Source organism: Xenopus tropicalis, chromosome 1 (genome assembly GCF_000004195.4).
Source record: "Xenopus tropicalis strain Nigerian chromosome 1, UCB_Xtro_10.0, whole genome shotgun sequence".
Taxonomy (NCBI): Eukaryota; Metazoa; Chordata; class Amphibia; order Anura; family Pipidae; genus Xenopus; species Xenopus tropicalis.
In genome coordinates, this window is record NC_030677.2 from 203868046 (window position 1) to 203882177 (window position 14132).

The 14132-nt window shown below is 39.0% G+C and overlaps 1 protein-coding gene across 4 annotated transcripts in view; it reads right to left on the bottom strand.

Annotated features, from left to right (window-relative positions):
• Positions 1–1257: 1257 nt before the first annotated feature.
• Positions 1258–14132, bottom strand: part of dcc (DCC netrin 1 receptor) — a 499711-nt gene continuing 486836 nt past the window's right edge. For all 4 annotated transcript variants that reach the window (XM_004910366.4, XM_004910365.4, XM_002934447.5 and 1 more), the window contains exons 28-29: positions 3089–3231; positions 1258–1837 (exon numbers count right to left, since the gene is read on the bottom strand). In XM_004910366.4, coding sequence (XP_004910423.2) covers positions 1748–1837; positions 3089–3231 — 233 coding nt within the window. In that variant the 3' untranslated portion in view covers positions 1258–1747. The remainder of the gene's footprint in view (positions 1838–3088; positions 3232–14132) is intronic.

Below are 14132 nucleotides of genomic sequence, written 5' to 3' on the forward strand. Positions count from 1 at the left end.
AAATTTAGACTGAATTTAGACTCCCGTTTCTTGAAAAATGTTGCATGTCAAAAAGAATGACATGCACGACAATTTCTTTCTACGCATATGTCATAAAAATGATGCGCGCAACAATGTTTTGTCTCACAACAAATTTTTCAGGGGTGAATTTTGACACCCCTTTCAAGGAAAAATCTGCTAATGGCGAAACACAGAAATTTGCAGTAAATCCATGACTACTGAAAAATTTTGCCCATCACTTGTGATGAGCGAATTTTTTCCTCAGGCATGGATTCGCAGAGAATTGCCGCATTTCCCCATTGGCGAATTGTTTCGAGAAACTTGAAAATTTGCAGCGGAAAACTTCATTGCACGGAAATTTTTTTGTTGCACGTCAAATTGGATGCGGTTGCGTTAAAAAAAAGGGTGCAGTTGCGACAAAAAAGGCTGCGGTTGCGTCAAATTGGGCACAGTTGTGTAAAAAGGGGCGTGGCCGTGCTAAAAAAGGCATGGTCGCATAAGCATTGGGTGTGGTCGCGTAAAAAAAAAGTGGTTGTGTCAAAAAAAGGGTGCAGTTGCATCAAATTGGGCGTGGTTGTGGCAAATTGGGCGCAGTTGCATCAAAAAGGTTGCGGTTGCGTAACAAAAAAGGAGTGTAGCGTCAAAAAAAAGGCGCAGTCGCGTCAAAAAAGGGCGCAGTTGTGTCAAATTTGGCACGGTTGCAACAAAAAGGGCGTGGTCACGTAAAAAAGGCACAGTTGTGTAAAAAATAGACACGGGCAACAAAAAAAATCATTCGACAAATGCGTTTCGCTAATTTTTCGCCGTTTCGCTAATTTTCTTGCCGGGAAGCAAAATGGGACAGATTCACTCATCACTACCCATCACTATTCATGACATTGGTGATGCCACAATCAATAAAACAGCCATAAAGTTGTAATTTTTATGTCAATCTGTTCCTTCTCTGCAAATCCCTCTCATTCCCTCCATCAGAGACACCATGGAAATTCCTTGATCACCTCCAGTCCTTCTTAATTAAGAAATTGACTTTTCCAGCACAAATAAACCCCCTTCATCTGATTCTTTTGAAACCTTTACCTACAGTCGGCCCCCCTGACAAACCTCAGCTGAAAAGTATTTACCGGCGTCTGGAAATTTACATCTAAATGAAATTCTAAATTCATCTAATGTGTTGAGTTTGTGCTGCCGGAAAGCGTTCCCAAGGTTCGGCGCTATATTTAGCCCGACGTAAAGTTCAGTACGATGTAAACAACTGGATGAAATTAGCCAATAAATTGCTTTGCTTTAATTGGAAAGCGGCGTCGGCTGATTTATGGTGAAGAAACCGAAACATTTGTGACATTGAGGCTTCATATTCCATCTGGTATGGGACGTAATGAGATGGAGGCATCTCAGAGGCTTTCTGATCTTGCAGAAGAATGAAATTATTCTCTTTTTTTCATTTTTTTTGTCCACAAAATCCATATTCCAATTCCTCAGGGGAAGTAAATCTTACGTAATCTTTCCTTCCGCTTCACTCAGAGTGTTGTTTGTGTAAAATCAAAGGCATAGAAGGGTTTCTGGTGGGTCAATGAAGAAGTATCCATGAGTGAGTTAGAGAACACTGGTATGCTGCAATTTTCCTGGGTAATTTTTTTTTTTTTTTTAAAAATCCTTTTGCTGGCAGAAATAGCATGCGACACACAGTTTCCCAGTGTGTGACAATCGCTTCTGACGGCAAAATGCTTGGTGTTTTCTTCAGCCGCGGTTAAAAAGCTGATCCCGTGATGGCATTGAGCTGCTTCATCAAACCCTCCAAACTGGCCATTTGTTCACTTAAATCATCCTGTTCATATACCTGATAAAAGACACAATAATACAAGATTAGCCTTGGGATGTCTTCGCTAGATGCACACTATACAGGAATGGGATCCCTTATCCGGAAACCCGTTATCCAGAAAGTTCCAAATTACGGAAAGGCCATCTCCCATAGACTCCATTATAAGCAAATAATTCTAATTTTTAAAAATTATTCCCTTTTCTCTGTAATAATAAAACAGTACCTGTACTTGATCCCAACTAAGATATAATTACCCCTTATTGGGGCAGAACAGCCCTATTGGGTTTATTTAATGGTTAAATGATTCCCTTTTCTCTGTAATAATAAAACAGTACCTGTACTTGATCCCAACTAAGATATAATTACCCCTTATTGGGGCAGAACAGCCCTATTGGGTTTATTTCATGGTTAAATGATTCCCTTTTCTCTGTAATAATAAAACAGTACCTGTACTTGATCCCAAGTAAGATATAATTACCCCTTATTGGGGGCAGAACAGTCCTATTGGGTTTATTTCATGGTTAAATGATTCCCTTTTCTCTGTAATAATAAAACAGTACCTGTACTTGATCCCAACTAAGATATAATTACCCCTTATTGGGGGCAGAACAGTCCTATTGGGTTTATTTCATGGTTAAATGATTCCCTTTTCTCTGTAATAATAAAACAGTACCTGTACTTGATCCCAACTAAGATATAATTACCCCTTATTGGGGGCAGAACAGTCCTATTGGGTTTATTTCATGGTTAAATGATTCCCTTTTCTCTGTAATAATAAAACAGTACCTGTACTTGATCCCAACTAAGATATAATTACCCCTTATTGGGGCAGAACAGCCCTATTGGGTTTATTTAATGGTTAAATGATTCCCTTTTCTCTGTAATAATAAAACAGTACCTGTACTTGATCCCAACTAAGATATAATTACCCCTTATTGGGGGCAGAACAGCCCTATTGGGTTTATTTAATGGTTAAATGATTCCCTTTTCTCTGTAATAATAAAACAGTACCTGTAATTGATCCCAACTAAGATATAATTAATCCTTATTGGATGCAAAACAATCCTATTGGGTTTATTTAATGTTTTATTGATTTTTTAGCAGACTTAAGGTATGGAGATCCAAATTATGGAAAGACCTCTTATCTGGAATACCCTTGGTCCTGAGCATTCTGGATAAGGGGTCCTATACCTGTACTGCATGGCCTATGGTCTATGGCCTATTCTGGTAACCCAGCAAGTACCCATGATAAAATCATAAATATCTTACACTGGAAGGGTCATCTGTGTGTTTGTGGCTTTCCTCCGAAACCTCTGGCGCTGTCGGCACGGATACAGGGAGCAGCGGAGACCTGGCTTTACCGGCCAGCCCCAATGAGGCTGTCTTTACTTGCGCCTTAGGGAGGCTTGCCCCTAGAAAATAATACAGATAAAATGAGTCACAGGCCAAGTAATACTTTATCTTGTTGATATTTACTCTATAAAGCCCCAATGTATCCAAAAGGGCCATCACTGTGCAACATTACAGTATATCAACAAACGCATAGCAAGATTAGTATCAGTTAAAGGTGCCTAGAACAGGGCTGTCCAACTGAAGGCCTAAGGACCAGTTGTGCCCAAGGACCAGATGTGCCCAAGGACCAGATGTGCTCAAGGACCAGATGTGCCCAAGGACCAGATGTGCCCAAGGACCAGATGTGCCCAAGGACCAGATGTGCTCAAGGACCAGATGTGCCCAAGGACCAGTTGTGCCCAAGGACCAGATGTGCCCAAGGACCAGATGTGCCCAAGGACCAGATGTGCCCAAGGACCAGATGTGCCCAAGGACCAGATGTGCCCAAGGACCAGATGTGCCCAAGGACCAGATGTGCTCAAGGACCAGATGTGCCCAAGGGCTCCATATTAAAGAATCATGGTCATTTGGGGGAGAAGCATTTCCCCACTTGATTTCAATAAACAAAAGGAATTCTGGGAATGAATTCCAAAGGACTCCCATTTATATGGGTTTATCCTATAGGCTAAAGCTCATAATAGCTGATCAGATTCCCAACTACAGACCGGTTTCACCCTTCTTGGGGCTCATCAGTGCAGTGCAGGGTTTTTCCCCTAGATTTGAAAATTGTTGATATTTTACACATCATATTTTTAAATTATTTTATCCTTTTTATCTATTTAACTTGTTTATTATTATTATTATTATTATTATTATTATCATTATTATTATTATTATTATTATTATTATTAATAATAATAATAATAATAATACAATAACAATAACAATAATAATAATAATAATAATGCTGTTTTACAAAAACAGCATATAGCATATATAAAAATAATTTTATCCTTTTTATACATTTAACTTGTTTATTATTATTATTATTTGCATCCATTTAACTTGTTTATTAATAATAATAATAATAATAATAATAGCATATAAAAAATTATGTTATCCTTTGTATCCATTTAACTTGTTTAATAATAATAATAATAATAATAATAATAATAATAATAATAATAATAATAGCATATAAAAAATTATGTTATCCTTTGTATCCATTTAACTTGTTTATTAATAATAATGATGAAAATAATAATAATAATAATAATAATAATAATAATAATAATAATAATAATAATAATAATAATAATAATAATAATAATACAGGTATGGGATCCCTTATCCGGAAACCCGATATCCAGAAAGCTCCGAATTACGGAAAGCCTGTCTCCCATAGACACCATTTTAATCAAATAATTCAGATTTTTAAAATAGATTTCCTTTTTCTCTGTAATAATAAAACAGTACCTGTACTTGATCCCAACTAAGATATAATTACCCCTTATTGGGGGCAGAACAGTCCTAATGGGTTTATTTCATGGTTAAATGATTCCCTTTTCTCTGTAATAATAAAACAGTACCTGTACTTGATCCCAACTAAGATATAATTACCCCTTATTGGGGCAGAACAGCCCTATTGGGTTTATTTCATGGTTAAATGATTCCTTTTTCTCTGTAATAATAAAACAGTACCTGTACTTGATCCCAACTAAGATATAATTACCCCTTATTGGGGGCAGAACAGCCCTATTGGGTTTATTTCATGGTTAAATGATTCCCTTTTCTCTGTAATAATAAAACAGTACCTGTACTTGATCCCAACTAAGATATAATTACCCCTTATTGGGGCAGAACAGCCCTATTGGGTTTATTTAATGGTTAAATGATTCCCTTTTCTCTGTAATAATAAAACAGTACCTGTACTTGATCCCAACTAAGATATAATTACCCCTTATTGGGGCAGAACAGCCCTATTGGGTTTATTTAATGGTTAAATGATTCCCTTTTCTCTGTAATAATAAAACAGTACCTGTACTTGATCCCAACTAAGATATAATTACCCCTTATTGGGGGCAGAACAGCCCTATTGGGTTTATTTCATGGTTAAATGATTCCCTTTTCTCTGTAATAATAAAACAGTACCTGTACTTGATCCCAACTAAGATATAATTACCCCTTATTGGGGCAGAACAGCCCTATTGGGTTTATTTAATGGTTAAATGATTCCCTTTTCTCTGTAATAATAAAACAGTACCTGTACTTGATCCCAACTAAGATATAATTACCCCTTATTGGGGCAGAACAGCCCTATTGGGTTTATTTAATGGTTAAATGATTCCCTTTTCTCTGTAATAATAAAACAGTACCTGTACTTGATCCCAACTAAGATATAATTAATCCTTACTGGATGCAAAATTATCCTATTGGGTTTATTTAATGTTTTATTGATTGCTTAGTAGACTTAAGGTATGAAGATCCAAATTACGGAAAGATCCCTTATCCGGAATACCCTTGGTCCCGAGCATTCTGGATAATGGGTCCTATACCTGTAATAATGTTTTTTTTACAAAAACAGCATATAGCATATATAAAACCTGTTTTATCCTTTTTATCAATTCAACTTGTTTTATAATCTTAATAATAATAATAATAATTCTTTTTACAAAAACAGCACATAACATATATAACATGGCTGGTTTCCTGGGTAAATTGACTTAAATAGTTAATAACTTTTAATTGCATCTTAGTAGGGGAGTCTGATATTTGTTTTGCTTACACATTGAATAGGTTCCATATGTTCAGCAGCAATAAAGAAGCAACCTGCCATATGCATAATATAAATATACAAATGGTATGTTCACAAGTAACCTATAGCCAGAGACTGTATCATCTATGGGCAACACGATTGCAAGCGTTATTTAGCTGTATAAATATAAGTATACGCAATAAGCTTATATCCTGCTACTGTACAGTCTGGGAGAATCAATATGGCTGCTCCTTCCCATATGTTTAACCAGAAACATCTAAACCAGATATTTTGTCTGCACCATCAGCTATGCATTCACACTCGTTAGTCTCTTTATAAGAATATATAACAGCCAGTCTTAGTCACTAAGGGAATGATATACAAAAAAAAAATCATTGCCCCAAATAGACAATAAATACTTGCCAATATTAATTATTTACATGATATCCTATACATATCCTAGGAATATGCTTATGCTTAGTCATTTGAGCAACACAACTCAACGAAATATATTATTTTAAATAATGTGCCCCCTGTTGTAAAATGTGATGATACTAAAAATCACCTAGTTACATTAACATTATAACATTTTAATATGATCATGGAACTCTGCAGTGACTGCTAATATCCTTATCATTTACAGTAGGGGATACATTATCCATTATAATACATGAGTGATACTCAGAGTTCCCTGTATAACTCAGCCTGCAGCCTTGTGCCTTTATATGGGCACAGAACCCCTCAGTGACTGCTAATATCCTTATCATTTACAGTAGGGGGTACATTATCCCTTATAATACATGAGTGATACTCAGAGTTCCCTGTATAACTCAGCCTGCAGCCTTGTGCCTTTATATGGGCACAGAACCCCTCAGTGACTGCAAATATCCTTATCATTTACAGTAGGGGGTACATTATCCCTTATAATACATGAGTGATACTCAGAGTTCCCTGTATAACTCAGCCTGCAGCCTTGTGCCTTTATATGGGCACAGAACCCCTCAGTGACTGCTAATATCCTTATTAGGGATGTAGCGAACCCGCGCAAAAATGTTCGCAAACCCGTTCGCGGACTTTCGGCAAAACTCGCGAATATTCGCGAACTTTGCGAACCCCATAGACTTCAATGGGAAGGCGAACTTTAAAACCTAGAAAAGCCATTTCTGGCCAGAAAACTGATTTTAAAGTTGTTTAAAGGGTGCCACGACCTGGACAGTGGCATGCAGGAGGGGGATCAAGCAAAAATTTCTCTGAAAAATACTTTGTAAAAAAAAGCCAAAAAAAGCACCAAAAAAAAAAACGCCAAAAAATAACGCAAAAAAAAAAAACGCCAAAAAATAATGCCAAAAAAAAAACCGCAAGCTATTCCTATGTATATGCATAGGCGATAAAACGAAGCGGAAAAAACGCGGCGGAAAACCAAGGAGAAAAAACGCGGCGCCAAAAAAAAAACGCGGCGAACCCAAAGTGGCGAACATCGGCAAAAGTCCGCGAATTTGCGCGAACGCGAACACCCGATGTTCGCGCGAATTAGTTCGCCGGCGAACAGTTCGCTACATCTCTAATCCTTATCATTTACAGTAGAGATCTTTCTCATATTTCCTCTCCTTGTAAAGCCGAATCCCGCAGACATCTTGGCTATAAGGCTTCCTTGCCTGGCAAAGTGAAATGTCATCATGTGAAAGAGCCTGGAAGTCGGGAGAATTCATTTAAGTTGCGCTGCGGCGTTGGTGCCAAAAACACTTGCTTGTCATCCCAACTAATTACAAGAAGCATGATGGCGAGCAACGGGAGGTGGAATAGTGAATAAATACATAATGAGATTGTGTTGCCATTTGATCCAGAAGGGGGTTGGCTGCCAATATATAACATCTAATTCTTGAGAAAAATACAAATCTGCTCTCTGCTCTCAAAACAAACACAGCTTTGTCAATAGCCGCTTTGCCTGGATTAGAGTCCAAGGTACTTATTACCCTGCTTGCTCAATCCCATCCTATATTGGCTCATGTTTAAATCATTTATTTTCTTTAGAGAGATCATTTCCAAGGCTGTCATTTCACTATATCAGTGCTTTTCAGGTTCCATTTTTGATACATTATAGCCACAAGGGCGGGCGATAAAATTAGGAAAAAGAAATGGCTTGTGTTAGTGAGGAACACCAAGTAAGAACATTTCTGCTAACTGCCACCCAACTCAGATTCCAACAAGAAGACCAATGGCATCAAGGAATCATAAGTAATTTTGTTTCATCAGTGCTTTTCAGGTTCCATTTTTGATACATTATAGCCACAAGGTCGGACGATAAAATAAGGAAGAAGAAATGCCTTCTGTTAGTGAGAAACACCAAGTAAGAACACTTCCCCTAACTGCCACCCAACTCAGATTCCAACAAGAAGACCAATGACATCAAGGAATCATAAGTAATTTCACTATATCAGTGCTTTTCAGGTTACATTTTTGATACATTATAGTCACAAGGGCGGTTGATAAAATAAGGAAGAAGAAATGCCTTCTGTTAGTGAGGAACACCAATTGCAAATAGCGAAATGCGGAATTTATATTGAATTAAACTGGGAAAGAATAACTCAAATACATTAAATTCATATTCGACCCATAATTTTCAGTCAAAAAACTAAAAAAAATTGAAAATCTATATGAAATTTGCCTAGGACAACTACCACTGACTTACAATTAACTCGCAAGTAGTGATGGGCGAAATGTTTCGCCAGGCATGGATTGGCGAATGGCGGATTGTTTCGCGAAACGGATGAAAAAATTTGCCGCGGAAAAATTTGCCACATGTCCAAAAATTGTCGCGGGCGTCAAAAAAGAATAGTCGCAGGCGTCAAAAGAATAGCCGCGTGACGAAATAATAGCCGCAGGCGACAAAAGAATAGCCGTGCTACCAAATAATAGCTGCGGGCGACAAAATAATAGCCGTGGGTGACGAAATAATAGCTGCGGGCGACAAAAAAATAGCCGTGCTACCAAATAATAGCTGCGGGCGACAAAATAATAGCTGCGGGTGACGAAATAATAGCCGCGGGCGACAAAATAATAACCGCGCGACAAAATAATAGCCGTGGACGACAAAAGAATAGTCTCGGGCGACAATTTTTTTGCCGCACAACATTGTCGCCGTTTCACGGATCTTTTGAAAGATTCGCAAATTTTTTGGCGAAGCTAAGCAGAACAGATTCGCTCATCACTACTCGCAAGCTTTTAGATGCCGAAGTTTTACATTTGAGTTTTTCAGATTTAAAGATCTAATACATTTTTACAGCTTTAACAAATATTGAAATTTGAGTTTTTGAAATCGTTATTTGAATTCATGAGTTTTAGGGCAAAGAAATGTGAATTGGGGCAAAAAATTGTATCTTGGCAATGATAAATCACCCCCTATGGTATGTGTATTTGCCCATCTATTTTTGCTATGATCTAACTTTATAAATTGCCTGATTAGTGACTTCTGCGGAACTCCGCTACGCGCCATAATAAGTTTATCCCTGGTTGTTTCATTAACAAAATGTTCTCAGCAGTTTCTGCCTTCGTTCTGCACAATAAGCTGTTTTTTAACAATAGGAAGTATTTTTGGACGGGTTACATTTCTGTTTTACGCACGTCTTTGTTTTATGAAATGCCTCGCTGCCTTGTTTTATTAATCAAGCTCATGTTAGCAATTCAGTGCATCTGTATAATTAGGAATAATGACATTTTTCTGGTGACCAAGTGGCTTTTGGGTACTTTCCATAGAGACTCGGCCAGGGCTTAATAGAACCAACGACTAGGTTTTTTGTTTTTTTTTTAAACCATTATCATTTTCTATCTACTCAAAATAGTATTTTGTATTCAGAGCATAATTTATTTTTGTAGCTCAGAGAGAGGCATTTAATTTATATAATATATACAAGTATTGATGTCTTTTAATTGTCTGCTCCTCTTTTGAGGATAAGGACAGAATTGTAATTGAATGACACTCTGAATACTAAACATGGAAACAACCTCATAAAACTGGAATAAATAGATGTCTCACTTATGATCGTGAACCATTAGCTGCTATGGTATAATAATGTACACTGTCTGGATTACTGCAGTAGAGACTCATAAGGTTCATCTCGAATAAGGTTTTATCTCGGTTTTTATTTAGGAAGTTCTGGTAACCTTAACCTCCCAAATACTATATCAAACTAGCACAAGAAGTGGTCACCAGTAACCCTGGTCAATAAGGAACATATCCCACCAAGGTAGATACCTATCTGGTAACCTAAACCTTAAACTCCCAAATACTATATCAAACTAGCACAAGAAGTGGTCACCAGTAACCCTGGTCCATAAGGAACATATCCCACCACGGTAGATACCTACCTGGTAACCTAAACCTTAACCTCCCAAATACTATATCAAACTAGCACAAGAAGTGGTCACCAGTAATCCTGGTCAATAAGGAACACATCCCACCAAGGTAGATACCTACCTGGTAACCTAAACCTTAACCTCCCAAATACTATATCAAACTAGCACAAGAAGTGGTCACCAGTAATCCTGGTCAATAAGGAACACATCCCACCAAGGTAGATACCTACCTGGTAACCTAAACCTTAACCTCCCAAATACTATATCAAACTAGCACAAGAAGTGGTCAACAGTAACCCTGGTCAATAAGGAACACATCCCACCAAGGTAGATACCTACCTGGTAACTTAAACCTTAACCTCCCAAATACTATATCAAACTAGCACAAGAAGGGGTCATCAGTAACCCTGGTCAATAAGGAACACATCCCACCAAGGTAGATACCTAATCTCGTATTAGGTTTTACCTCTGTTTCTATTTAGGAAGTTCTGGTAACCTTAACCTCCCAAATACTATATCAAACTAGCACAAGAAGTGGTCAACAGTAACCCTGGTCAATAAGGAACACATCCCACCAAGGTAGATACCTACCTGGTAACTTAAACCTTAACCTCCCAAATACTATATCAAACTAGCACAAGAAGGGGTCATCAGTAACCTTGGTCAATAAGGAACACATCCCACCAAGGTAGATACCTAATCTCGTATTAGGTTTTACCTCTGTTTCTATTTAGGAAGTTCTGGTAACCTTAACCTCCCAAATACTATATCAAACTAGCACAAGAAGTGGTCATCAGTAACCCTGGTCAATAAGGAACATATCCCACCAAGGTAGATACCTACCTGGTAACCTAAACCTTAACCTCCCAAATACTATATCAAACTAGCACAAGAAGTGGTCATCAGTAACCCTGGTCAATAAGGAACATATCCCACCAAGGTAGATACCTAATCTCGTATTAGGTTTTACCTCTGTTTTTATTTAGGGAGTTCTGGTAACCTTAACCTCCCAAATACTATATCAAACTAGCACAAGAAGTGGTCACCAGTAACCCTGGTCACCAAGGTAGCCTTGGTGGGATATGTTCTTTATTGACCACTGGTTACTGGTGACCACTTATTGTGATAGTTTGATATGGTATTTGGGAGCAGGTTGCTCCTCCTCTTTGGCTTTCACTTCAGGAATGAATGGGACCAAAGCTTCTGAAAAGGAGAGGCCTCAAGGGTAAAATCACAAAGGGAATGTTCATATGTAATATGCTGCGCAACTGAATGTGCCTGGACCACTTTACCGCAGAGAAGCAAAGCATGTTAATAAATTGTCGTTTTGGGTTCCAGAACTCCTGATGGCATTTGAGAGATATAGTTTTGTAACACCTCTCCCTTCCACCACTCTGTACTGGTATGGCCCAGCTGAGGCTCTAATGTAACCAGCACTCAACACCATTTAATATATATTTATATATGTGCTTTTAAAGGAAACTTTAACTCCATTTTAAACATCTGTACGCTGCATATAGTGCTGCTGAACATGAACAGCCAGTGCCCGTGATCCATTCCCCATGAGATTTATTCCTATCAACCTGTATTCTATATGTATATTTAGTAATATATGGATTAATATATGGAATAATAAGGTTCTATGGAGAGAATGTGTCCTGTAGGGAATTGGGCTTGAGGTGCCGTCTAGCAGTGTCCATCAAAGTGATGGCACACAGGGAAAAAGCTGCCATTTAGGTAGATGTTTTTTCAGCTCTCTCAGTTTGAAATCCCACCATTTGTTCAAATGCCCAGTTGCATGAAAAGTTTTGCCGAGCTAATTATCTCTTCTTTACAGCTACTTTCTTTGAACGAACGGAGAGCAGGAGAAAAGTGTGGTCAGAAAGCAATGGCCCAGCCACTGTTTTCCCAAAAGGAATTCAATTTATTTGAAAATGATCTCATTCTCACTGAATTTAGAAATGCAGGTTATAAACTGGCAGCAGAGATAACTGGAACAGCCTGAAATATCTGCTAGAAATAACCCAAGAGCTATCGGACATGCAGGAACAATAATAAGAGCTGAGGAGGCTTTGTCTGCACAGGGGCATGGAGGCCCATCTTGCAATGTTGAAGCCCAGTTACCTTTTCTGCTACAGTTTCAGTAGAAACAAACTGGGGGAGCTTTAAAGGTAATTTGGAAGCTCAGGCCAATGGACAAGATGTTCTTCATTGGGATTAATGTATTACAAGGAGCCCAGAGGCCTGTGTATTCAAGTATTACAACAAAAGCCAACATGTAGAGTTCTGTTTAACTGAACAAAGCTCTAACGTTTCTGGATTGTTGCAAAGAAGAGAATTTGGAAACTCGCCATTTTTTTTCTCAATCTCATTTACGCAATGAATGAATGAACGGTCTATAGGTCTATTTTAGGAAACCATCAATGACAATTCCTCATGTCGCGGTGCCATTTCCCAGCTGTTTCTCACATTGTTCGGCAGCTTCAATGACAAATCAGAAAATGTCTGTTCCGAACTGCGTGTTTCAACATGAGTATTTAAAGAAGAAAGAAAAGGTAGACTCACTGGGGGGGGGGGGTGCCATTTTGTTAGACACCCCCCCACCCAGTGATTCTTGTTCCCATAATGCCTCACTCCTGCACCAAGACCCCTGTACATGCTCAGTTAGTAAGACTATGAGGAAGTCTCCTGCTGATTGGCTCAGATCACACATTCCTAAGGGGGTGGGGGGATTTCTTAGCATTCTTGAGGGAGGGGGGACAGGAGAGAGTAGAGAGCTGCGTGTCTCTGGCACAGGAAAACAAAGAGACAACAAATCCTGTTTCTTTTGATAGAAGACTCAGTGCAGCGTTTCTGTGAGTGCTTATGACTGTATTTACATAGACATTTCTGATAAAGCTTACTGAGTTTTCCTTCTCTTTTAAAAATACACAGCAGCAGGTTACTTTACTCTGGGTCAGACTGGGGGGTGCAGGGCCCACCGGGGCTGCCACCCCAGGGGCCCCACACCCCCCAAATTGCCCCCACCGGCCGCTTGCCCCGCCCCGCTCCTTTCCCCCGTCGCGCCTCCCTAACCCACCGCAGGAGCCCCCTCCCAACGTCCTCCCCTGAGCATGCATAACTGAAACGCGTCAGGTGAGGACAGCGGTGGCCAGGGGAGATGCAACAGGCATCGGGTCTGGGCCACTGGGGCCCACTAGGGTCGGGGCCCAGTCCGACCCTGACTTTACTTTAGAGTGGCAAGATGCCCTCTACTTTTTGACGATTCCTGTACTCCACTTATTCCCTGCATTAATAGGTGAAGGGGTATCTGGAACATGGAAAATATGGTGGCCTGGAGGTAAGCAAATAGCCAATGCCATACATTGGCACATAGATGGAATTGCTTCTCAACTGACCTGTTTGGACCCATGGAATTGTTACAGAGACCTTTGGGGATTTCTGTGGCCTCTAGTCCAAGTCAAGCTTCTATCTAAGCTGTAAATGCCCCATCATATATCCCATCCCTGCCCCACTCTGTGCCAAAGAGCATTCCGATTTCAGGTTTAAAACTATAAAGCCAATTTTGTCATAAGTCTCCAACCCGCTAAGTCTTAGTTCACGAAGGCTCCATTAGTTTCCCAGCTGTGGAACTTTAACAGCACATTGAACTCCGATGACAAATAACCATTCGGAATATCTCTGCTGTAAATGTATTCTGGGAGTTATTACAATTCGCTATCAGATTAGAGCTAGAGAATATTTAATATAAATACGTTCCAGGAGCTATATTGATTGGCTTAGGCAATAGCCTATTATTTACACTCGAGAAAATAAACAGGCTGTGTGAAACAATGTTTCAGCGCCTGAACGCATCCAATTTACTTCTTCCAG